We start from the raw sequence: 25,916 nt of genomic DNA on the forward strand, positions 1-25,916 counted from the left end.
GGTCCTGCCAGCACTGCCTAATCCTTGATCCTAGAGTTCTAACCCCACTACACTATTTAAAGAATCTGCAGGCACATTTAAAGTTAGTTTACCAAATATGATTTTCAAAGCATCTCAATGTTTACAGTTGGATTTACTGCCACTGAGGACTGAAAATGTAAGGAAAAGAAGTAAAAAAAATCTACTGGGGAAGTAAAAACAAGGCCAGTAGTTAAACTGCTCCAAGATCTCACACATAAGTCCTTATATTACCAGTTAGTTTCCTAGAATGTGTGTTACTGCATCCATGAAGAAGTGCCTTTCTAATCACTTCTTGCTAGCTAGGCACATAGAAGACTGAGAATCACTTTAAAACTTGGCCAGCCCAAAATAACAAGTATGCTAAAAATTGCCAAGGCAGAAACTTTTCATAGCAACTTCAGTGTTCTGTCTACTTCAACAAGGACCTGTGGTCCATCAGATGATCTCTGTGTAATGCATTGGAGACTTAATAATTGCATAACTATGGAAATTCATTATATGAAGATTATAAACTTCCCATATCATTTAACAACTGAAAAGAAAAAAAAAATTAAAACCACCACTGCAGAGAAAACTGAAAGAAAATGTTTGCATGGCAATGGTAATTTAGTATGGTCCCACAACTTTAGGTAACAAATATGTCTTCTTCTAAACAAATATTTGAAGACTGGGTGAAGAGAACTGTCCTTATCACCTCTTTGTATATGCAGCATATTTAGGCAAGTCTGTAGTGAAGTCCCTTGGTGGCAGAGGGTCATTGTTCTTTGCTCAAGCTCCAATCACATTAATAACATGCACACAGCTGAGAGCTCGAGGCAGGGCACAGAATCCATTCAAAAGTTAGACCACGACTCAGGTTTGTATCTCGCCTCAATCCTCATGCTCTAATCCATCAATTTCACACTTGCATATACATTGTATTTATTCATACTATTTGAAAGTTTTGTGAGAACATTTTGAAGCTAACAGGAGCCTTGATACACTGTCAAACTTGAGAGCTTGTGGCAAAAAGTGTGACAGCGGCAGAGATCCAGTTTGGGGAAATACATATAAAGGGATATACATGCTTGACACAAGAATAAACATTTTAGCACATGAACACTCAATTCTACTTCATTATAGGTAATACAAAGAGACATAAAATAAAATTATAAACAACTACCACAAATCACAAAGGCTTTTTTTTAATACCATGTAATTACATAGCAACTAGCAACATAGCAACAATAGAAAGCTATATTCAATGAAACACTGACATAAATGAAACTTAAGACAAAAATATGAAATGTATATGAAGTCCTGTGCTTGCAGTATAGACAATGACTACTTACCTTTTTTGAACTGTTTGCTATTGGCAATTATCAAACAGAAAAATCAGTTTAGGCCATCCTACTTTCTTATTTAAACTTGGTAAACCCAATGTAAACCCAAGCAAAAAAACAGAGGTAGGTTACTACTATTTAGTAGTTCAGTAGCATATTTTTTACCTGCATAAGGTCCTGCCTTTCTTTTTCACCTGTGCATATAGCTTTCTTTATGGTTCGAAGTTCACTCATTATAGCTTGTGCTTCATCCAGTCTGTAATTTGTATGAGCATTTGACATCTTACGATCAATCCTGTTGAAAATATTAAGACAAATTTAGGAATTTTCACATAATTAGAAAGCACACGGACTTTTCAAGACCTCTTGTTTATTCATGTCCCACTTCATTTCCAGGAATGAAATGATACTCTACTTGGAATTAACACAGCACTCAGTGCCAAGACCACTCTAAGGACAAAGCAAAGCAATTATCTATCCAGGTTCTGCAGATGCAACAAATTTCCTGGGTTTAATATCCTAACGCAGAGCTTATTTATGAGTAATGCCTGCAGGTGATTTCATGCACCAAAAGCAAAATGAACCTAAAACTTACCTAGATGGTTATAACTCAAAAAGTAACCATGAGCAGTCTAGCTGTCATATTTTTCATGCAGCATTACATATTGCAGTATCTGTTCCAGAGTTTCTACTGGATCCTGCTTAAGAAGTTTAGAAATGCCTAACAAAGGCATTTCATTTTCTCAGGAAGAAATTTTTAATGCCTAAAATTTTATTGCAAATGCTATCCTGCCATTATAGGCCTCTTTGACTATCTTATCCATAAGATATCTGTAAGACATTATCATTCTGCACTGAAAGACATGATATGGGAACATCCCAGAAGATTTTAACCTTTAATCAAGAAGCAAGAGCAGAAGTTATGACATAAGACTGAAGTAATACTAATGTTTCCATCTTGACATATTAAAATCACTCAAGTGGAACATCCATTGGCTGAGTTCCCAACCTCTTTTCCAACATTTCACAATAGTAAAGGATAACATATCGGGATGCAGAAGACTAGTCCAGTATATCATCTTGATAATTTGCTTTGATTTACAGATAAAGAATAAGACAAGAGACTATAGTGAACTTGTCAGAAGAACTATTAGGTCTTGGATTTACAACAGATGACTATGGAGTTTTAACAGGTTATTTACTGCAACTATTGAAAATCATGTAAAGTGCCCGTTAAAATATAGAAAACTAAATTTTCCTGTTAATCTAGCAGGAAAACAATGTATGTAGAGAAAATGTGGTAAGTGTAAAGTCTTTAGGCCAATGCTAAGAACAAATAGCTTCAGGAAAAGGTATGTGAGATTAACAGAATTAAATGTAAAAACGCACATCATTCCTGACAGACATCAATCTACAAACAGATGCAGTAGGAGAGGGTATGCTATACATACAGAAGAAGGATACCCAAACTCTGTTTAAAATATTGTGACTAACCAACAAGTTTTAAGACAGCTATTACATTAGTGTCAACAAGAGTCTCTCAGCATGTTCTGCCAGTTAGAATACAAGCACTGCAATTCCCCTTACAACTGATTGCTTGTTTTAAAATTAAAACTTTAAAATGAAAAATCAAAAGGAGTAAATTAAAATCCAGTGGTTTTATTGTGCAGCTAACAATATTTAGGGAAAAAAACAGGTTGATTTCTACTGTTTTCATTTGTTTGGTTTTTTTCTGCAGTTACTCTTTTTGGAGACAACACAAAATAAGTCTGAATCTCAAAAGTTTTCTTTGAAAACAAATTTCCCCAAGTTACATAAGAAAACATAAAATCTTTTATGAATAGTGGTTCAAGAATAAGGACTTAAATGTTATGTGTATTAAAGCTGGGGTTTGTTTGTTTTTGTTCTCACAATGTTTCCTTGAGTCTTCACTAATTTTCAGTTAAAATCCTGAGCAGATAAAACCAGGATAAAACAACTAATCCAATTTGCTAAAAGTCACGTAAAAAAGATAACACGATAACACATTTTAATCTGAAGGTAACTGTAATGTTAAGAACCATATTCAAATATTAGACATGAAAATGCATTCTACACAACTGCTCATTATACAGTTTGCCAGGACTAAGGTGGCATTTCAGGAAAAGGAAATTATTTAATTTCAACCAGATTTCTGCCCAGTTATCCACATATTCATGTTCCTGGACGCCACTTTGGAGCCCAGCTTATGAATTGATATTTGTTTTAGGAAAGAATCAGAGAAGTTCCTACTGCCAAAAATATTTAGGCTTAAATCAGTATTGCTGGCAACGCAAACTGACTAAAGTAGCTTACAAAATTACCTGTTATTTATTGTCTATTCATTCTTTTCCCTCTTTTCATAAAGATTTATTTCTGAAAGCTATAGAGTTAGCAGGAGTCTTCCATTTTATTAATGGAATATAGCATGCCAAAAATATAGATCAGACCTTTGTATGGATATTAAGAATACTCAACTAACATGCAAGACTGTGAAGACATGAAGATGTTTCTAGGATACACAGACTATTGATGTGCTTGTCATCGTTTCAGTCCTATAGGGCAGATCCCATGTTCCTCCATTTTCCTCCACCAAAGCACAGGCCTGTACTTAAGCAAAAATCTAATTTTAAAGTTTTTGTCAGATCTCACCTCTAAATTAGTCTGTAGCTACAAATTGTTTAGCCAGTCCTAATTCCTCGTCACTCCCAACTTCTCACAGCATTCACTCTGCTCTCCTGGCCAACTGGCCAAGTTTTCATTTCCTTTGTTGCTAAACGCCTTCTTCCTCCAAAATTCCTGACGGGGAGCAGTAGGGTCACTGAAAACACGGGGGAGAAGGAACTGCTCCTCCTTCTCAGTCCCTGCTGCTAGGCCAGAGGAAGGAATCTGTTCCAGAAAAGGCTCATTTTTAACCCTGTAAGTTTGGATTGTGACAGGATCAGACGCACCTTTGGGCAAAGGTGGCGGAGGCCAAGATGCACCACCCTGCAGGGTGGGGATCTTTGCAGGCTTTGAACAGTGAGCTCTACAAACTCTCCACTGGGCAAACACAAACCCATGTCCAAAGGTTTATCACACACAACATTATCAAATTTAGATGAAACTCCAGAATGTACAGTCCTGATAGAAAGCTGCAGCTCTATGAATATTGGAATTCTGACAGTACTGAAGTTGCAGAGGTATCGAAATCCCCCTCAATTGGGTATCCGCTCATAAAACCCCACTTCTATAGTAATTTTGTGGTTTTGTTTTCATTTCATTCTCCTCAAAGATGGTTAAGCCATTTTACTAAAATTAAAAAGAACAGAAAACAAAACACAGTCCAAGGCAGACACTGTATATGGAAAATGTCAATGTAAGAGATTTGCATTTAACAAAGGCATTTGAATCAGACAGCAACATAAAATGGTGGAAACACTGAGCAACCCAACCACCCTCTCCATAAAAGCTGTCTCTTCTCTGAGAGCTATACCAAGCAAGACTGCACAGAGAGTCACCTGGCAGCAAGTTCCAATATCTGCACATGATGCCATTTTGGTAACAGTTTCAAAGCAAACATTCAGCCAGATGTAAAGGCCCAAGTTTCATGGGCTCCTAATGTTGTTCTTGGCTTACACTTGAAATAAAGTGATGTACATGCCTTTAAAAAACCTGAACAGGATGCATGCCATTTGCAGTTTGGCAGTTACTTGAAGATTTGACTTAGCACAAGAAGGAAGAAGAATGACGCAGACCAAAACTTCAGAAAACGTAACAGAAGTGGGAAATGTCTGAAATGTAATAAAATTTAAAGGGGAAAGGGAAGCAGGGTAGGGGGGGAACAGAAAAAAAAACAAAACACCAGCATTTTTGTTTTAAAGAAGGAGCAGAGAAATTCTTTTCGGACAATATACTTACTTTGAGGATATGGAAAAACTAAACTACTTCAGCCTTGGTACTTGACTTGAGTGACCCTTCCCTCCCAACAAACACAGGAGGTAGCGGGGAGATTGCACAAGGACAGGCTAGAGCACAGTTAGGCTTTCAGGCTAATTTGTCTACTGACTACACAAGGAGGTGAGAGAAGCTCCTCTCTTCAGCTGTTAGTTTAAGTGTTCTCCAAACTGGCTCACTTCCTCCTAGAAGCAAAATACTCCCAAAAAAACCACATGTATCTCACCAGAAGGGCAAATAAAAAAACCACTTAAAAGGATAAAACAAAAACAAAACCACAAGTCTTTTTCACAAGTGAAGAAGTCACTGCAGAGAGCAGAGCACAGCTCCAGGTAACTCACAGTCAAAAGGTTCTCCCCAGCTCCTGCAAGCACAAGTGCCACCCAGTGCATCAGCGGGACAGAGGGCGACTGCAGCAACAGCAGCAATGAGCAGCACTGGAGCACTGAGTTGTTATGCCTGAACTTCTAAACTACATGACTGGACTGACTACTGACTAATAAGATATGCTTCAAAATAATTCCTTTCTTATATGTCTCTCCTATAACCCCATCCTGGAACATGGGCAACTTGATTTGGGCTATAATCCAAGACTAACATTTGTATTCTTAATCATTTGCAGACTTTATTTTTCAAAAAGTTGCACTACTTTACTGGACTATCTTAAATGAATTATACTAATTAAAACAATCTTGAGTTTCAAATGGTCTTCGAATACTTTCATCATCCTAGTCAAGTGGTTAGTCCTTTTATAAAACAATTGAACCTATACCCTTAAAATAACGCAATAATCAAGAGAAGGAAAACAATTAAAAAAGCAGAAATGGAATAGCAATTCTTACTCTTAAGAAAATATGATTAAGAGTCATAAGACAAAATTGGTTTTGTTCTGTCACTGTTTACATATCTACACCACCATACTGATATGCTGACTATATTTTAAATATTATTTAGTATATTGAAACTGCAGATACTTTCAGTGCTTTATTTTACTAATTTTCAGTTAATCAATTCCCCCAACTACCTCTAAATGTTTCAATAAAAATACATTTATGCCCGTAAATGATTACTTTGTATCTGCCAATTAAGAATTTTGGTATTTTGGTTGAACAAGTTTTCTCCTATGAAATTTTCTAAATGCACTATAAAGCAAAAGAGGCTTGTTTAAAAAAATCAGAAAATTTTGTTATCTAAAAACCAATCAAACACACAAAAAATAAGTGCATGGGTTACTCCTTTTTTAAAAGTTAAATCTAAGAATCTTCCTTTAATTTGTTTTGTTATCGTAGTACCAATCAAAACTGGAAAATAAGTATCCTAACTGCTCCAAGATCCCTGGAATTTCATCAAAATTCCTGATGTGAAAGCCCATGCTTTGTAGCACCAACACAATAAATCCAAAGCTTCAAAATACTTCTGCAGCTGCTGCACTTAAGTTGCAAAATCCATCAGACATGCAACAGTTACAACATTTTCAGGAAGCTCCTACATTAGGCAGTTTGTTCACATGCATGCTTGAAAAAAGGCCAAGGTTTCTAAATGCACAGCCACATATCCAAGGCAGATCCAAGTGCTGTTCAAGCTCTTGGTCTAGCCACTGGCCTTGCTGAAGGAATCTGGAAGCCACAACAACCTGTGTTTACCTGCCATCTTTTTCATGGCCTGGCAACCTCTCTCCCTATCCCACTGGGCATACCGTGTATGAGCTACGTGTGCAGGTGACTAAGGACACACAGATGGAAGTCACACAGCTCCCTTCCCATCAGATGGCCTGCAGGAAGAGTGGCAGGGAGAGTGTCACCACAACATCTCACAGCCTTTGGCATTACTGTGCACACAGGAAACAGAGAGGGGCTGCCTGACTGCCCTGGGAGCAGGGGCAAATTGCCCTGAGCTTCCTTTCCTTACCGGGAGGAGACAATGAGCCACTTTTACATGCAGATGTTTTGCACACATGCAACACAATCCAAGGTCTCACAGACCACTAGTTTTACAGTACAAGCACAAATCAGCCATACAGTGCAGAATGAGATGGTCTGACCATCAGGTAACAGGGAGAAGAAGCATTGTGGTGTACAGAATTCCCTCTAGGAAAAGTTCTGTGCCCAGCCAGAAAGCCTTGGTACTGCCATGGGGAAACTACTCAACAGCATGGTGCTTTGGGCTGTGCTCCAGGCAGTAGGTATCTCCAAAAAGTATTTGGGAAATATTTTTTAAAATCTAATTCCAGTTTGGCGGTATCTCGAAGAAAAGTTAAAGAACATGGCCTATAAAGCTATTCTTGCATGTGAACCTACGAAATCACAGCTCCAACCAATTCTGTTTAACTCTTCTATCCTTTCACATTGTGTCATCCTGTGTCCCTATCACAGCAGAAAGTCTGAAGCAAAGCCTTTAACATTTTATTTTTGACAACACTTTTCTATGAAATTCATTCGAAGGCAATTAAAAAATAAACCCAAACCCCAAAAAAGATCCTCCCATGAACTCTTAACTTACTCTTGCAGAGTTTCCACTCCTTTTTCTTTATATTGCAACTCCTGCTTCATCTGTGCCAATTCTCGTTTCAGCCTAGAAAGCTGAATAACACAAAATAATTAAAAGTAAAAATGAGTAACAGTAAATTCCACAATAAAAATAATTGGTTTTTTAATTAAAAATCTTAAGCTAAATTAAAGAACTGGAAGTGAAAATTTATCTTCTCTCTTTGCTTTAAAATTGTGCATTAAAATAACAGAAGACTGTCCTAAATATCTGAAGTCCCAATCAAAAACCAGTCAAAACATTCAGCTTTCAAAGTATCAATTTCCTCATCTATTCTATAAGGTTTCTTCCTCCAATAGTTTATGTTAACAGCTAGCAAGTTTCAACCCATAAAAATTTTCTTCTCCCTTTGCAGCAAAGACACCTCTCAACTGTCTTAAATTCTTTAGTCAACTTTAAAAAAGATGAAACATTCAATGCTGTTAATTTTTCAATCCTGGAAAACAAAATTACTGGCAGCAGAGCTGGTCTCCCAGAAATGGCAGCCTGGCTTTCCACAGTTATTTTCATACTATCCTGCCCTCTCAACCCCCTTGTCAATTATCTTAATCCAATTAATGAGCATAAATTGAAAGTGACATAGCAAAGATGTCTCTAAAAACCTATTCTTGTAGTTTTATGGAAACAGTTACCTGAGTAGGTTGTGCAGACCATGGAAGAGCCAAGCATGATCTGCAAAGTAAGAGCCTCCTGCCCTCCAAAGCTGACATATAACTGAAGGCAACAGGGAGAGGAGAATGCAAGGGACAGCAGACAATGAGGGGAATAGGGGTGTTTCAGTATGTGGTAGTGAGGTTAAGACTAAACTGCGAGCACAAAGAGAGGCAGGGATGGAAGGAAAAAAGCTCTCTCTTCTGAAGCTACCAAACTCAGCATATTTGCTAGAATTTACCCAGAGCGCTCTTGATTTTCATATGTACATCAGCAAATTCAATACAAAGTCATTACAAAACAGAGTTTACAAAAAAGAGAATAAAAAAATTTATTTTTTCTTCAGCTCTATTCCAAGAGGAAGGGGCTTTGCATCAGTATCAGGATGCAAACCAGGACTATCAGTCCCACCATCCTGCACAGCTCTCTCCCTTTCATCAAAATTCATAGCACGAGCCCCTAAGCACTATATCCTTACCAGCTCCTTTAACACCCACCAAAAGTAAAATGAGAAAATGCATCACTAATATCATGTACATTATAGTGCCTATTTCATTCTATTTCCTGAAACAACTCAATGACTATGCACACAGTCACTTGAACATAAGATCCCATGTCATTTTGTTTAAGGACGAAGAGAGGAAAACAGTCATATGTGAAAACCTTTTTTATTTTCTTCAAATATTACTTAAACAAATAAGGCTTGTTTTCTTGTTTAGAATATGCTGACATTTAGAGTATGTAAAACAAGCAAACACTAGGCAGCATGTAATAAATATATACAGATAGAATAAATGCCTTTGAAGGGTGGTGAACAGGATTTATTTTCAGTGGCACTCATGTGAAAAGTGGTCACTACAACAAAAATGGAACACTATCCTGCAAGGATAAGTATTTTTTAAAATACTTATTTATCAAAACCATTACTTTACTTTGTTTGGTTTTTTTTAAATACATAAATAAGGAACATTTTTGTTAGAGAACTGCCTACAATTGTCAGAATACTTGAACTTCCCTCTCCTCATAAAAGAGCTCTGGTCAATCAGCTGAAAAATTCTATTTGGCCAATAGGTCTACTGAATTGTGAAGAGATTTCCAAATAAGTGGCTAAATCTGCAGCCCAGCAGAACCTCACTGAAAATCAGTAAATGGTATGAAGACAGTGGGCTTGAACTGAAAGAATTTGGCTGCAGACCATTTACTACTTGTGGCAGTTTGTAGAGAGAAAGCAATTTCTGAAAGCCTGGCTGAGCTTGCCTCTGACATTTGTGACAAAAATGTTTGCATTTGTAACATGGAAGAAGCATTACTTCTCAAGTCACTGAAACGCAGTTAATATAGAGCTGTTTTAATAGAGCAATGGGTTAGAATAAAAAAGCACTTTTCAATACTGTATTTCTATAAATGCATGCAACATTCAGCGTGAATGCTAAAGTAAAAGAAAAACAGACCCTTCCTCCCTCCCTTCCCCACACCCAATTCATATTTTCACAAAATGAAAAAAGATTACTCACTCTGTCACGACGGCTGGCTATTTCTGCTTTAATCTGATATGGGTCATACTTGGTATTAGCTGAAAATCCAGAGAATGCTAAACAGATGGAAAACAGTATTTTACTTTATTTTTCCCCCCTTCTAAAATACAATTGTTAGGATGTGACACTATTTGATAAACCATTCATTAATTCTTTTTCTTACAAGTCACTAGGTTCTAAAATTATCCTCTATGGTGAAGTACAACTGAAGATTTCCATTTGGCCCACCAGAAACTTTCTTTTCATCTGAACACCACCAAAAATTGCAAATAACAGCACTATGTATTTCCTAAAAAGAATTAGCTTCTGTGACAGGATGATGGCATCTATTGAAGCAAGCAATTTCTGTAGTATTAAGAATTACTAGTTACTTCCTAGGTACACTGTATTAACAGTATGATTGGGACTAAAGTTAAAAAAAAAATATTGTCAGAACAAAATTATATCAGCTAGGAAGAGAAGCTGCTTTCTAAAGCAATAGTGTAGGGAACTGAAATACAAACCAACCCTGGCAAGTGAGCTCTTAACCCAGGGCATCTACAGCCAGGCAATGATTTCGAGCTGCGGCACTACAAGCTAAAGCCTACACAGATGAAATAAAGGTCCTGGAGAGATGGGACAAGAGCAACCGTGATTTATGGAGCGAGCCATTCAAGGCAGCACTGGCCCACTGAAAAATGCCTGGTATGTGAATGGATGGGGTTGTGCTGTCAGACCTTCCATCCTTTTGCAGAGCTGAAGGCCGCTGCACTGAAACCTGTATCCGTGTCTGGGGCTGGGCCTTTTCGACTCTAAAGAATACTGCAATGCCAAGGTCATGTCAAGCGTGCAGGAACTTGCCAAAATGAGTAGTCATGCCTGGACTAATTCTCTAAATCCAGGATTTTCTATGGATTTTTTTTTTAACAGTGCTGATCACAACTGAGTCACAAAACTGCTGCATGGGCACCTCCCTGCCAACCCACAACCGCTGAGGTCACCTCCCACACATAAGCACACGACACTGAGTCAATGGCAGCACCCACAAGAAAAGTGGAGAAAAACAATTTGTGAAGTTTTAGTTCTTTAAATGCAGTAACTTGAAACAAGTGGTGGCGGAGGCAAAGATATTCGCTATATAAGCATCCAACTTCGGTAATGTAATTGCACTCGCATTAGAAGACTGATATTTCTGAACAATAAAAGGAGAGACAAGCATCCCACAGTGGAGCGGAGGAGTCAAATTAAGAAAAACAAGTGGAGAAGGAGCTTTGAGTGGAGGATCTTGAGAGAAGGATCTTGAGTGGACAGCATGATTAATCCCGGAAAGCACATTTTTAAAAAATTTTAAAAATCATCTGAGCAATCAGCCCATCTCATTTTCTCAAAACCAATACATATGACCTTAAACCAATATAAAATATATTAACACATCTGTAGAAAATTAAAATATTTTTCCACCTCAAAGCAAGCAAACAGTTTTAAGTAATTGCTCTTACAGATTCTCATTATCAACTCCAGATATACCTACAAAACCCTGAACTATCAGAAGACTGACAAACATAAGTAAATCGACAAAGCATTTGCTTTCATTACAGATAATCTGAAATTGTGTCATTTTCACTCATATTTTGTTGCTGTTTCAAATAACTTGTTTATCTAACTTTCTTTCTGTATATTTACCTGAAATAATTCAACAAAATATCACACAGAATTATTGCAAATTTAAAAAAAAAACAAAAAGCCCAAATGTCCTAGAAAGGTTTTGTAATAAATGTCAATTTAGACTTTATAATCTCAAAAAATACTGATGACACTACCTTTTACTCTATTAGAAGTCTTTAAATAGTTGTTAAACACACTTTACACAATAATTTCTTCTTAAAAAATTCTTTCTTAATAGGAAAATATCTTTCTACTTCTTCAGAAACTTGAACATGAGAGGAGGAAACAAGACTAGTCACAACTGTTCAGTTATGTTACAAACTGAATGACAGAATATATCTATATATATGTATGTATATACATACATGTATATATATATTTATGTATATACATATATGTGTATATATATATGAAGTAAATAAAAATATGATAATCCCAGCTCAACAGTAAAAGAGTACTTGGTCCAAACCATCTGGGACACCTCAGCTCTCGAAAACATCTTTTTTTTAGGATTTTGGCACATGTATGAATTCTCTTGGACTAATAAATACAACTGAATTAGTAGCTAAACACTTCTATCCAGATACCTGCTCTAAACACCCTTCCACAATCAGATTTCTTGAACATTTTCAGAAAAGGCTAAAGCAGAGCTTCCCATTCTTATTAAATCCTTGGCATTTAACAGGAAACATGCAGTTAAAACAACGATTGTACAGCCACTGAAAAACTACAATAAAAAATCCCCAGTAAAACTCCACTAGATTTCCATGTGGCTGTTGAGTATATCCACTTCTTTGAACTAGTCTGGTTGACTCTTTGACAGAGACACCATTTCTACTGCACCAACCAAAACAGCCATGACAGTGGTGAAAGATCTTCAGAATTCAGAAAAGGTGTATTATCTACTTCAAGCTACCAGAGATATCTGAAGAATGAAAAGGGCAGAAATTAAAGCTCTCTATCACCAACATGAGTATCACAGGCTGGCACTCAAGAATGAGGTGAACTAATGAAATATTGTTTCCTAGTTCATGGTCAGAGGTACTCTTGAACACAACAGCTTGTCCCTAACTCTTTGTAAATTTGCTAAGCAGATTATGGATCCAGAGAAGGTTTCCCCTAAGCTGATGGCCTCCTCCTATGTTAAGTATAAAATAATCTTTGAGTTTAGGAGCACAGGTAGGCAGCTGATCCAGCAACATTCAGCCCTTTGTTGCCTCGCAGGAAGCATCACTACACCTGGCTCCAAGATGGGTAGAAATACCAGCTGGGATATATGCCTGTTTAAAGTTACATCCCTTTTTAATATTAACATTAATCCCTATTAAATGTCTGTTGTAATAGATGTAACAGGAATTGGAAGACATTGAACTGCAGAGTCAAAGGACAGCACCTCACTGCTGTAGTCAGGACCTTCATTCAGAGAAGAATTAGGTGAAGGAAATATTTCACACTATTTCTTACATCACATCTTGTGAGGGCAGGTGTTAATATCAAGAAAAGGTTATAAACTCACAGCTGGCATAGGAACGGCTGTCATCCTCACACATTTTGTGCAATTGTTGATATTCTTCTTGGGCTAGTTCAAAACGCTGCTGCTTTATTTGGTAAATCTCTTTCTTGGCATTGAGTGCCTCCTGGGCAACTATTAAATATTCCTTTAGCATGCGTTCTTGCTCCCTTCTCCATTGTTCCCTTGGGTCCTCAATTTGTGTGAGCTCTAAGGAGAGAAAAGTAAAAGCATTAAAATAAAATTATATTACACTTTGTGCCACCAAGTCCAAGTTATTTTTGTTAATGTCCATTCTCAACCAGCACACCTGACACTACAGTGCCCAAAATCACTCCAGCCAGGATGAGAAGGAAGGATGCAGAGTGAAAGAACAGGAAAGGCTTTTCAAATGTACAAGGCATTTAAATGTTATTCTTCTCTTTACAAACCACTGCAAACCCAAAGAAAACAGTAATTAGTCCCTAACCTTCCCTCACAGCCAACTTGAAAATTCCAAGAACTTCCTAAAAACCCAGAACCACAAGGAAAAATGAAAGGTATATCAATGCTTGACCTATAAGTCTATAAATAGCTGAAACTATCTCATGATACTGCATACAACTTCACAAGCATAACATCCTAAAAGGACAGAGGCTACCCCTGCACAGTTAAGAAGAATAAGGTAATTCAACAGAGAAGTCAGCATCTAAGTCTCAAATCCATAAAGCATTTAAATAGCTTCTCTTTTTTTTTGTCTTAAGAAACAGCAGTCTGATGCTTTTCCTTGCCAGGGTTTAGACCAGTTTTTATCTAAACACAAAAACAAGTTTCGACATAAAAAAATCTTTCCCGTATCTATTGATTTTCAAGGCTATTACTGCAAAACAATCTCTTTGCAGTTGCAAAGGCATTTGAGGATGACACACATTAAAATCCTAAAAAATTATTGGCCCATTTTGGGGGGTTTTGTGAGTCCAATATGTTTTACATAACGATGTTGATGTAAAGCCTTGTGTCTCAATGTAATATTAATTTCTGATGACTGAAGCTCTATCAATAAGAAGCTGCTGCAGACACAATGTCAGTGTTCAAAGTAGTGGCAACACCTGCAGCACAGTCAGGAGCTAAGCACTTAGCAATTTTTTCCAAACTTGGTTTCTTACAAGAGATGAAAGTCAGTTATGTTTTGCATTAATTCTGAGTACATAATTCAGTATATGGGTGCCAGTGATGAAATACAAAACTGTAGGAGATTAAGCACAACAGATTAAGAACTCTAATGGTGTCAAGGTCATGCTAGCAGCTCTACCATTTGAGAGCCATCTGAAAAGCATATAAACAAAAACAGAAAGCTCAGCAAAGAACAGTGCTTCCAACAGATTTGCAAATTAGGTTCCTAAATAACCTTTTCTCTTAAAAGTAGTACCTTTCTCTCCCTGCAACTCCTCACACTGAATCACTATAAAGATAACGCCAACATTACTGCAATTTCTCCCCACTTCCCAGGGGAGATTTTGATTCCCTTCTGACTCCAGTGTCCTGAAAATATCTCCTCTACCAAGGACAGGTTGCGCTTTGTCTTGTTGTTGCCTTAAATCCTTCTCTACATGGAGGGCAAGCAGAAGAAAACAGAGTTCTGACTGCTGCCCACCCTTCACTGAGGGCATTTCAATTTCCACTGCTACTTCATCTGTCCATAAGCACTTCTGAAATCTCTGCAAATTCTAAAACTGCTAAACCCCCATGGATACAATGAGAAATCAGTAAATATTTACAAAACAGATAGGCTTACTAGGATTCAGTTTTTGTTTTTGAATGGTAAATTACTAGTCCTAATCTCAAAAACCAGCCCCAGCTAAGGTGTTATGTTCTATCACACATTAAACTTCTGAGATCCTATACTTTAGGGCACTGCATCTCTCACAGAATTATTTCAGAAGCCTTCTGAAAAGCTAGCAGCAGTCACTGGAGGTAGAAAACTTCTTCACTGCTTTTTTCTGGTTTATGAAACTTTGCCCTGGATTTCTAAACAAGTTTGCCACATAACAAGACTAAAGCTACATTGTATGATAAAATTAACTTCCTTCTTTTCTTTACAACCAATTTAAAAAAAACCCACTATAGTAACTCAAGAACAGTCCCAGACAAATGCAGAGAATATATTATTCCCTCACTGGGGAATGCCCAACTGCTTAGAGGAGACTTCAAAGGCTCCCAAGACTCTGAGGAGGAGAGAAAGGAATTCTGTGGCTGGCAACCGCCAAGGTTTTTAAGCAATGGTTGGATAACAGCCAAGAGCAGCTTAGTAAGGGTGTCAACAAAGTACTGAATTTACAGAACAAGATGGAGATCAGGGTTGGAAGCACCATTGAGATTTAGAGAAGATTCTTCTGTTCCTTGGTTTTTTTCCAGTTTAAATGGAAAACTATTGCCTAGAAATCTTTTTCTCACTTCCTGGGTAAACAAACATAGCGAGAGACTCAGAAAAAAAATCAGAAGTATTGCTGTTTTTTTTTTTAAAGGTGCAAGGGGCAAAAAGCTTGAGACAGTGCACAAAACATGAGAGGTCCCTGGTAAGTGTAAGTGTAGAAAGACTCTCTCTGAATTATCCCTTGCATTTTCTCACAGTATTTCTTGACACTGAAGCACTTCTAACTGTTTTGTCAATTAACAGAACTCCAATGCATAAAGCATTTAACCCAGTCAGCCACAAAAGACAATCCAAATGTTTTCTCCTGAAGCTACCATTCCAAGCGGTTTAGACATACTCATTTCATAAAAACTTTTTTTCAGCTCCTAGACCATCTCTGCCACTTGTCTGACACGACCTCATGATGCACATGATTATCTACTCATTAGTTCTCACTTGTACAAAGGAAGTTTATGTAGCCTTGATTGGTACCTTTGTTGTCCACAGTTTAAAAATTGGATCAAGTGTCCAACTAATTTCTGAATAATAATTATCCAGCTATAATATCAACTCTGTCTTCCCTCTTATTATAAATCTTGCTGGTATATGAAAGCACTGTATTAGCCTAAGGGTGACAAACCCATTTCACTGTGACGGTTGAATTACCATTTAGGATAATATCTGTGGGCTGCAAGTAATTAGTTATCATGAAAGAGGCCAATTTTGCAACCTTGTTAATTGTTGAATGATTCTTTTTACTCAGTTCAGCTTCTATCCCTCTGTTTGTACATTAACTTTATTTCACACCTAATATGATTAACTTTACTTTTCCAGACCCAGTAATATTTATCTTTTCTTTCTGTCTACCCACTGATAATTTGGGAACTCAATTGCTCTTTGCAAAGACTCTCTTCTACAATTTTTGCTCTAAATCGCACAGAAAAAAACGCAAGCCAGATCTGACATGCATACAATGATTAATATCCCTTCTGTAAGTTCAAACTTGTAGTCTGTGGTAAAGCTGCTAAAAACAAAATTCAAAAGGCAAAAGGAAGCCCTGTTTTTGCATGTGATGGTGATTGTTATTCCTATCACAGAGGCCTATCAGTAGCTTTTTTAAGGCATTGCAATAGGAATTCATGTTCTATTCATTTCCTGCAGGGACTCTAAACCCACCAGCAAATTTAAAAAAAAAATTAAAATAATTGGCAATACCTTAAGTTTTTTTAAATATGTGTATTCATGCACATACTTTGGTGTAAGTGCACTCTATTACTGTATTCCAATGTAATCCTCACTTTTTATTAAATTTCAACATTACTAAAGTTAGCATGACAGCAATCCTTAAATTAATACTTTTTAAAACACAGAGTTATTGTAAGAATTACCTAACAGTCTCTATTTATTGCCTTTGAATTTTCTTGTCTATCTATCCCTGTGGTTAATGTATTAACAGCTGTATAAAGTTTATCATTTAGTTAATGATCTTTGTTAAATTTCACAACAAATAAGTACCTGTATAGGTCAAACAATACCATGGGAACATTTATTATTCTGTTGTTTAGATTTTTTAAAGCAAGTAATTGTGAAACCACAATATACAAGTAATTCCAATGATGGCTGGAAGCCCAAAATTATTATTACACTTTCATTTTTAATTGACTAGATTTCAAGTAGATAATATTGAGGTTGGTTTTTCAGATTATACTATTTACCACTGCTGTAATATAGCCCATGTAACTACTTTCTTCTTTTCTTAGTCCCCACCAACTGCCAATTCTCACAATATGCAAGCATTCACTCAATGGCGATAAGAAGCTTAATGATAGCACAACAGTAACAGCAGCAGCAGTACAAAGCTATAAAGATAAGACATTTTTTTTAAAGTAGAACTGGCAAATGTGCCACAATGACGATACGAAGCTCAGCGATAGTCCAAAAGGGAAAGTGTTCAAAATTATTTTCCAAAAGGGACATCTGTTGTCTTTTTGATAGCACTTTGTAATGCATTAAAATACAAAATATACATTACTTAAGCAAGAATGAGATTACTGTACTTCACAGTGCTTCTGATTAAAAATCAGCATACTTCTCTCAGAATGTATATTGGTTTTCAATCTAGAAGAGTGAACTATGGATTACTGGAAAAATAGAAAATGTAAGAATATATCACAAAATCTTTCTGACGTATGACAAAAAGTAACAAAAAAAATTACTGATACTTCACAGTATGACCAAGCAAACCAAAATATTTTGATACACTACAGTTCAATCATAGGTTGTAAAAGTCTTTACAAATGGAATTCTTTACAATTATGCCCCCATATGAAAGATAAGGAAACACATTCTGCAAGAAATTATTTGCATACATTTTCTCACTGTTGCACAAGGTGCATAAATGGTATAGGAAGCAAAGTTAGTGGCAAGAGTAAACACCAGCTTGCCAGCATTCCTCAAAACAATCACATATCTACTCACGATTTATGTGGTCCATATAATAAACTCCAATCTGTTGATCGTAAACAGTTTCCCATCCTAAGGGAAGCTCATCACCAACACAGTCAGCAAACGTCAGTGGCTTTGTAATCCTGTAAAAATAAAAATAACGCAAATAAATACAAAAAGGTGCAGAGTTTACAATGCAATGAATATTATTATATGTTTTAAAGATACCTTCACCAGTTGATCAAAACCTAGCTATGCTACTTAGGAATGTGCTGATAATTACAAACATACAGTTTCAAAATAAATTTTCATTTAAATATGCTGACAGATACTCTCCAAACAGGTAAGACCAGCTTCTCCCCTCCAGTTTCTATGTATAACAATTTAATTATAATGGCATGCAGTCCTGCCAGTTCTTCTCCCATATTGCAAAGAACACAAATGTGAAGCTGGAGTTCACCACTGCTGAAACTACTAGAAGCTTTATAGGTTTTAACTTCTTTCGGGTGGCAATGTAGCAAAATTGCTTGTCTTAAAAAAAAAAAAAAAAAAAAAAAAAAAACATAAAATTCAAGACAGCACTTTGTAACAGACTTCTTCTTTTCAATTATACATTTCCAACTATTAATGATATTCTCTTGGTCCAGACATATCCAAATTACTTCCTCTCCCTCAAAAAGAAGAGACAAACAAATGTCTGTGAAAAATTCTGAAGCAATTAGACCAGAAATAGTAATTAATAAGTAACAGCATTACTGTCTAGCAGCTTAAAATATCACAGCCCTTGCTAGACAAAGTCTTAATAGATCAGTGGATAATAGAAAACTGGAACAGCCATGTCAGTGTTGACAGGGACACTGAAAGTACTTGGTTCCATGTTATACAGAAAGACTCCAACACTGCTCTAGAACAGCAAGGTCTATAAAAAACTAGGAAGAATAAATTATATAAATGCTTTTATGTTCAGTCTAATCATGTTTATTACCCAAATGTTCATTTGAATCTTTACTTAACCCCTAGGATAATGTTTTCCTCTAAAAGCTGTCACAAAATTCATTTACTGAACAGCTACTAATAAAGTAACTTCAATTACATGAGGGATATAGATCCAACACCTTCCTCACATATTTTGAGTCACTTCTAATACCTACAATGATGACAACTTTGCAAACATTAAATACATGCATTAATTTAGGAACTGACTTAAGCTGAGCATAATCTACAGCATTATACTGTTTGCTGTGCTTCCACTTGTAGGTTGTTAAGGTTTTCTGACACCAGATTTGGACTATGCTTACAAATACAATGCTGAATGGAGAGACCATCAGGACTCCTAATTGTCCTTCATCTGATAACACCTGTATAACACAGTAACTTTGTCTGAACTAAAGTATGCCTGTCTTTGAACCTGGAAGTGCTTTTCCACCCCAAAATAAAACAAGCCAGAATAACCTAGCAGTAAAGACTTAAAATGATGCAAATACTACTACAGCTACGTTCCAGCTAGCCCAATGGTGCAGTAAGCACACCATTCAATCACCAACAAACAACACAAAACTTTGTACACAGCGAACAGAAAAACTGCATTTACCAGCCTCCTGAAACTATTTTACAGTGATTACAGTGTTCAAAATTAACTGTAGCAGAATAATTTTAAAAATATCCTTACTGGTTTCAATGTCACATTTCAACAGCTTTGCACAACAGTAGGAAGACCAAGCTATTCAGGTCAAATAATAGCTTGATCCTACTTGGTTGATTCTCCAACACATATAAACAGTTTAACAAGAAGATGTACATAAACTTGTGCTCCACTATTTAAAGTACAAATTTTCCATTACTGACAAATATGTAGTCTACATCATGTAATTATGCAAATCCAAAGATGCTCTATTCAAGAAAGAAAGTGTTACTAGGAACTGACATAAGCACTCTCATTAATTTATCTAGCAGTCAGGCAGACCAGATATTGCCAAAATACTCCTGATCTCCCTGGAATTCAGTCAAATATTAAACACACAAAGTGCAGCACTTTTTCTTAAACCCCCATGGTCTTGTTCTGAAGACATAATGTTTACAATTTCTCAAAGTAGTCTAGACATCAGCTCTTAAATTACCGCACTATAGACAAGATTTTCTTTGGAGTGAGTTATGAGACTTGCTTGCCTGTTACACAAACATACCCTCACCCTTTATTCATAAATAAAACCTGCACATGATACTGTAACCTTTCACACTACAAAAACTTTAATTCAATACTCTCTGTGATCCCGCCAGGACTCAGACTTGCAGGATGAGGACAATGTTCACTTTTTGGAAAAGGGAGACTGAAGAAAACCAATGCATCTGGTCTAACCAGTTTTCATTACAGCATTATAAAAGCATGTGTGAACAGTTTAAGTAATAGTTTTGAAGGAAAGCTTGTAGGGGAAAAAACCCAACACATTAAAAGCTGTCTTCCAGATATTCAGATCATTATTAAGTTGATGTTGCTCATTTTAAACTATAATCAAAGTTGCTCCAAACTGGATTCCCTTCAGACAAAGCACAATGTCATACTGACTCAATCCTATGTAGTTGGACCTTCAGCCAAAGACACAAAACTAAGAATTGGAAGTTTCTGCCTGTGTTTTGCACTGCTTTGATGAAGTGAAGTGAAAAAATACCTTCTTGGTTTAACCAGGACAACTCTGAGGACAAGATTAGTTTCTTGCCAGTTAAGGAAACTAGGGTTTTTCAGAATGACTAAAACAAAATGGAAGAGATGCAGATATCTACATTGGAGGTCAGCCACAAATTACAGCAGTTGACTGCTGAAATTAAGTATCTTCTGGAAATACTGCTTTACCTTCTGTGTTTCTTTTTAATTAGCTTAAGTTCTATAAAATATTACAGATTTTTTTCTATTTTTTTATAAAGAATTGTAAAAGGTACATCTGTTAAAACATTTTGAAGTATTGAAATAAAGACAAAAAACTTTTCAAAGCATTATAAAGACAAAGACACAACAAAAATGCTGCCATCTTTGATGAAACAAAAAAACAGGGCTGTCCCAAACTGTGCTATTCACAGTAAAGAAAAACTAAGGCATCTATCTGATCAAGGTAGTAAACAATAACTAACACACTCAACTATGATCACCTGTTTCCCCCAGAACAACTGGCAGACACTAATAAGAGGATTCTGAACTTTCAGCTGAAGATGAAAATCCGCTGGGACCAGTTTATGGCATTAAGTTTCTGCAGCCACTGGACCTACAGACCAGGTACAAGTAACAGTTCTCCATGGGGACCAATTCTGCACATATCGAAAAACCAACCTTGACATCAGATTAACTGAATTTATTCTTTCCAAAAATAATGATGCTCCTCAATCCTTAGGTACCCAATCTTTTGTGACTCTGAAACTCTTCAGAACCAAATAAAGAATCACATAAGAAAGCTTTCATAATCCAAATCCAGTATATCAAACCTAGAGAAAAATCTTTGAGCAATGTCATGCACCTAATATCTGTCAGTTCTAAGTACCCAAATTGTATGTTTTCATTAAGAAGAAATAAAAGCCAGGTATTTGCACACAATCCAACAGACACATCTCAGACCATAAAACTCAAGTTTTATTCACACTTTCTCTGCATCAATTATCATGCTTAACAGTTAGAATACAGAAATTAAACTGTAAAATAAAACCAAGTGACTAAAGTAAGTTTTTTCTCCTCCTTGCATACTTCTTTTGTATCTTTATCCACTACGACACAAAGAAGGATTCCACAACACATTATTACAGCTTTCTGAATATGTGGCAGCAAAACAAGTATTTCTTGAATGCATCAGTTCATGGGACTGGATGGGGAAAAGAAAAGGCATTAAAAGATAATGGCTAAATACCATTTCAGATAATTTACTTCAAAAGTGCTTTCAGCTTCAAATACATTGTTAACAGCATATAATTTTGACCCCCTCTTTCTCCCCAACAAAAAAACCTCACAGAAAACCTCAAACTTTAAATAATAACGAAAAGCTTCTCAGTCCAAAGAAAATACATACTTCACATTTCCAAAGCAGTTTCACAGACAGAGTAGAGCAACTTCACTGTCATAGACCTGCAAAACCACAACCAGATCACTAAAAGCACAAGGATTTGGAAAATATTAGGTAAGATCCTCAGTTTTCCCATGGCTCTGATGCCACATTAGAAGACCCTGGCTGCTTGAAATCCCTAGGTCTAATTAAGTAAAACTTCCCCTGGGAGGAACTAAATAAAGATAAACACAGCCTGTTTTTCCAAGATCTTGAACAGGAAATCAAAAAGGTGTTCCAAAGTAAAACTACTGCTGTAAACTAGTTGCCCTCCTTTAAACAATGCCTAGACACCTAAATTACATAAAAGGTCACCCCACCTTTCAAAGTGGGCCTTGATTAAGAGGAAAGCACTAACCATGAGTGCTAATTCTGAAAAAGAACCACTGAATTCTGAACAAAAGTCACTGTCTACAGGAGACAGAGAGAAGGATGCAAGAATGGTGGCTGTCAACAGTGTTTTTCATTTTGTTTCTGATTTTGGTCAGGTCCAACAGCAGCAAAAATATAACAAAATAACAAAATTTGATACAAGTCCACAAAGAACTAGGAGAAAAATTTCCTTAAACCTGATCTCAGTCTGAATCGTCACCTAATAGAATAGATGTTTTTGCCTGCCAAATGCAGATACAGAAACTGTATTACCAATTTACTAGGAAACTGCATTAATTCACATTAGAGATCTGAAGAACACCATGCATTTTAAAAATGAGTAACAGAATAACTAGAAAAGAATTAGCAATCTGATAAATCTAGCAATAGTTTCTCCAAGGAAAGTATTACGCCAAGCATATTACTGAAGTGTCACAAGACAAGAAAGAGAAAAGGCAAAATGAGGAATCATGCACACACTTTAAAGCTTTCAATGTTTTTTTCTTACCTCCTTTCAAATGTGAATTTAAGTTACAGATATTGTTATAAAGTTCAACTAACCCCCTTGTCTCGTACCATGGTTCTTATTCCTTCCAACTGCACAGAGAGAAAAAAAAATTAAAGATCCCAAATAAACCAAACCAAGAAATTGAGAAGGAATGGAAGATTACTTTTTTGTTGTTTCACAGACACTGTCAAGAAGAGCTGCTTACACTGAGGGGGAGAATGGGAGGATTGTAATTATGTTGTTTTTAAAAGTTACACTGCAGTCCTGGAGGCACTTCGACATCTTCCACCACCATAGCTCTGACCTGGGCAGCAAGACCGTCTCTGTGACAGAGAGGGTCACAGCTGTGCCGTGACTCCGAGCAGGCTGCCCTCCCCAGCAGGGCAGGGACACGGCAGGCACACACTGCCCAGCAGGCACTGCCCCGAGCAGGGCAGCACCCACTGCCCAGCAGGCACTGCCCGAGCAGGGCAGGGACACGGCAGGCACACACTGCCCAGCAGGCACTGCCCCGAGCAGGGCAGGGACACGGCAGGCACACACTGCCCAGCAGGCACTGCCCCGAGCAGGGCAGGGACACGGCAGGCACACACTGCCCAGCGGGCACTGCCCCGAGCAGGGCAGGGACACGGCAGGCACACACTGCCCAGCTGCCGAGGGAAGGAGCTTCCTCCGCAGGGCAGAACAGGCACCAGTCAGACCCACGCAGCCTCACCCCGGGCAGCACACGCACTCGGGCACGGGCTGCTCGCAGCAAATGCCACCACGAGCTCCAGATCCACTGTTACAGCACTCTGGAGTACACCATGGTTTTCCTCCTCGTCTGTCCTCCATCCCCTCAGCTCTCTGCAAGCAGCCAAGTCATAAAAATGAACTGGATTTTGAAATAAAGTTTGGCAAATCACATACCAACTGCTTAGTCAAAAGTACAACAAAGTTCATCAAACTATATGTATCTTTTCAAGATACAAGTTTCTTTTAACCTTTTTCTTAATTCCATTTATGTATCTTCATCTTACTATGTGACTTAACCTCAGACTCTGAGGTTAAAATAACTCACTGAACATCTATTAAATTCTTCCTTAAAATAAATCCACTATAGAGATGGTCAGACTGAAACTTACATAAACGAAATTCTGTGCTCAGGACAAAGAATTAAAAGAAGGTAATGTGTTCAGAGTCATTGCTGGGATACATTTCCCTTGGAAAAAAAAAAAAGTACCCTGCAGCAAGGAAATCACAGCACCAACTCTTCTAAAGGTCACTTAAAATTTGGTCTTTTTAAGACCACACTATTTTGCATCTATTTATGTTGTTATTATTATTATTATATTTCATTATTTTCTTTTTTTTTTCCTCTACAGCAAATAAACTGATGATCACAGTCCAATCAGTGTATTTGCTTCAATTTACAGTAACACAAGCCAACACAGCACAAATCAATGTGTAAAACAGAAGGCACAGGATGGCACTAGCTACCGATTTGTACAGTAATAAACCAACATCTTGAACCGTGAGGAAAATGTGTGATCACTATCAGAGCATTTTTTTCATTTAAACTCTGCACAATGAGATTTTGTGATGCAAAATGTATGTAAAGCTACACAGCTAAGAGAGAACCTATATTACTTGTTGACTTACAAGAATAGCAGCTTACATTGTCTATAAGCACCTCTAAGAAATGTACCCAAGGACACCCTCTTACCTTTCACTATTCTAGAAAAAATAAACCTTTACTAGCAAGCAACAATAGCCAAATAACACACTTTTGTTTTTACCCTTTCTCATAATCCCCCAAACCAAAACAGCTGAAAAATACTGGCTTTGTATGTTGAAACATAAAATGCTATGTCCAATTGCAGCTCTCGCATAACTTGTCTGGCTGCTCAGGAACTGCTGAAACAGTTCTACACAAGCAGCCAAGTCTTCCAGCAGCTATCCATTTCTTAACAACAGCTATGATCCACATCCAAAATCAGAACACAAATATTGTAAGAAATACTTGCTGAAAATATTTCATGTACACAATGAAAATGCCTTTCCCAAAAATCATAGCCAGGTTAAAAGTCAATGCTTTTAAGGAAACTATTTTTGTATCTGCAATTTACTGTGGTTTTTTACAGAGAATAAACAGTAAAAAAATGGGCAGAGGGGTTAAGTAGGACTATCCATGAATGCTTTAAAACTTATTTAGTTTGTGTATGCATAGATAGCCTGAAGTGACCAGCAACTGTACAAAGCCACCAGCCAAATCCTAAGATTAGCAAGTGGGGCAACAACAATTCCTGGAGGGTCTGGCTGAAGAAAAGCAGACTGGATGCCAGATGACTTGACATCTAGAACAGAAAATAGACAAAAGTATATATGGTAACTGGGTATAAACAGTAAGAGGAAAATAATAGGGATGTGTGGCAGATAAGACAGCTAAGGAAGGAAAATTAGGAAACTACAGTTTCTGATTTCAAATTGCACCTTCAAACTAATTCCAAAACTGATTTTAAATTCCACCTTCATATTGAATATGCTCTTTGCTAGAAAGAGTAACATGCAAAATATTTACAACTTTTCTTCTGCCAGTGCTACTCAAAAATCTCTCAATATTTACAAGATCTTCTTGAGGACTTCCGTAATGTGTGAGACTCAAAAAAAACTTTAAAACCAAATGAATAAAAATCAAAAGCCCAAGCTAAAAAATAAAAAACAGAGGATTTCAAAATTCATGAAACAATCTGAATTCTTCCCTTGTGTAAGAAGCCTAACATGACACTACACGTGTCCAGACAGCACAGCTTTGGAGCAAGCAAGTATGCAGTGCTCTAGTTGATTCTGAATCAACATTTACAACATTTATAACTTTTTAACATCTGTGCACAGCAGCATTTTCCAACTACATCTGATTGACAATAAAGGTCTCAGTAAAGGCCAGGCACGTACTTATC

General features: G+C 37.0%; 1 protein-coding gene across 4 annotated transcripts in view; it reads right to left on the reverse strand.

Moving 5' to 3' along the window:
- The window catches only part of WWC3 (WWC family member 3), a 99,226-nt gene that overhangs the window by 43,959 nt on the left and 29,351 nt on the right, over window positions 1-25,916 (reverse strand). For all 4 annotated transcript variants that reach the window (XM_064407725.1, XM_064407724.1, XM_064407723.1 and 1 more), the window contains exons 2-6: window positions 18,052-18,161; window positions 13,188-13,391; window positions 10,007-10,083; window positions 7,797-7,876; window positions 1,509-1,638 (exon numbers count right to left, since the gene is read on the reverse strand). In XM_064407725.1, the coding sequence (XP_064263795.1) occupies window positions 1,509-1,638; window positions 7,797-7,876; window positions 10,007-10,083; window positions 13,188-13,391; window positions 18,052-18,161 (601 nt within the window). The remainder of the gene's footprint in view (window positions 1-1,508; window positions 1,639-7,796; window positions 7,877-10,006; window positions 10,084-13,187; window positions 13,392-18,051; window positions 18,162-25,916) is intronic.

This window comes from Passer domesticus, chromosome 2 (genome assembly GCF_036417665.1).
Source record: "Passer domesticus isolate bPasDom1 chromosome 2, bPasDom1.hap1, whole genome shotgun sequence".
NCBI lineage: Eukaryota > Metazoa > Chordata > Aves > Passeriformes > Passeridae > Passer > Passer domesticus.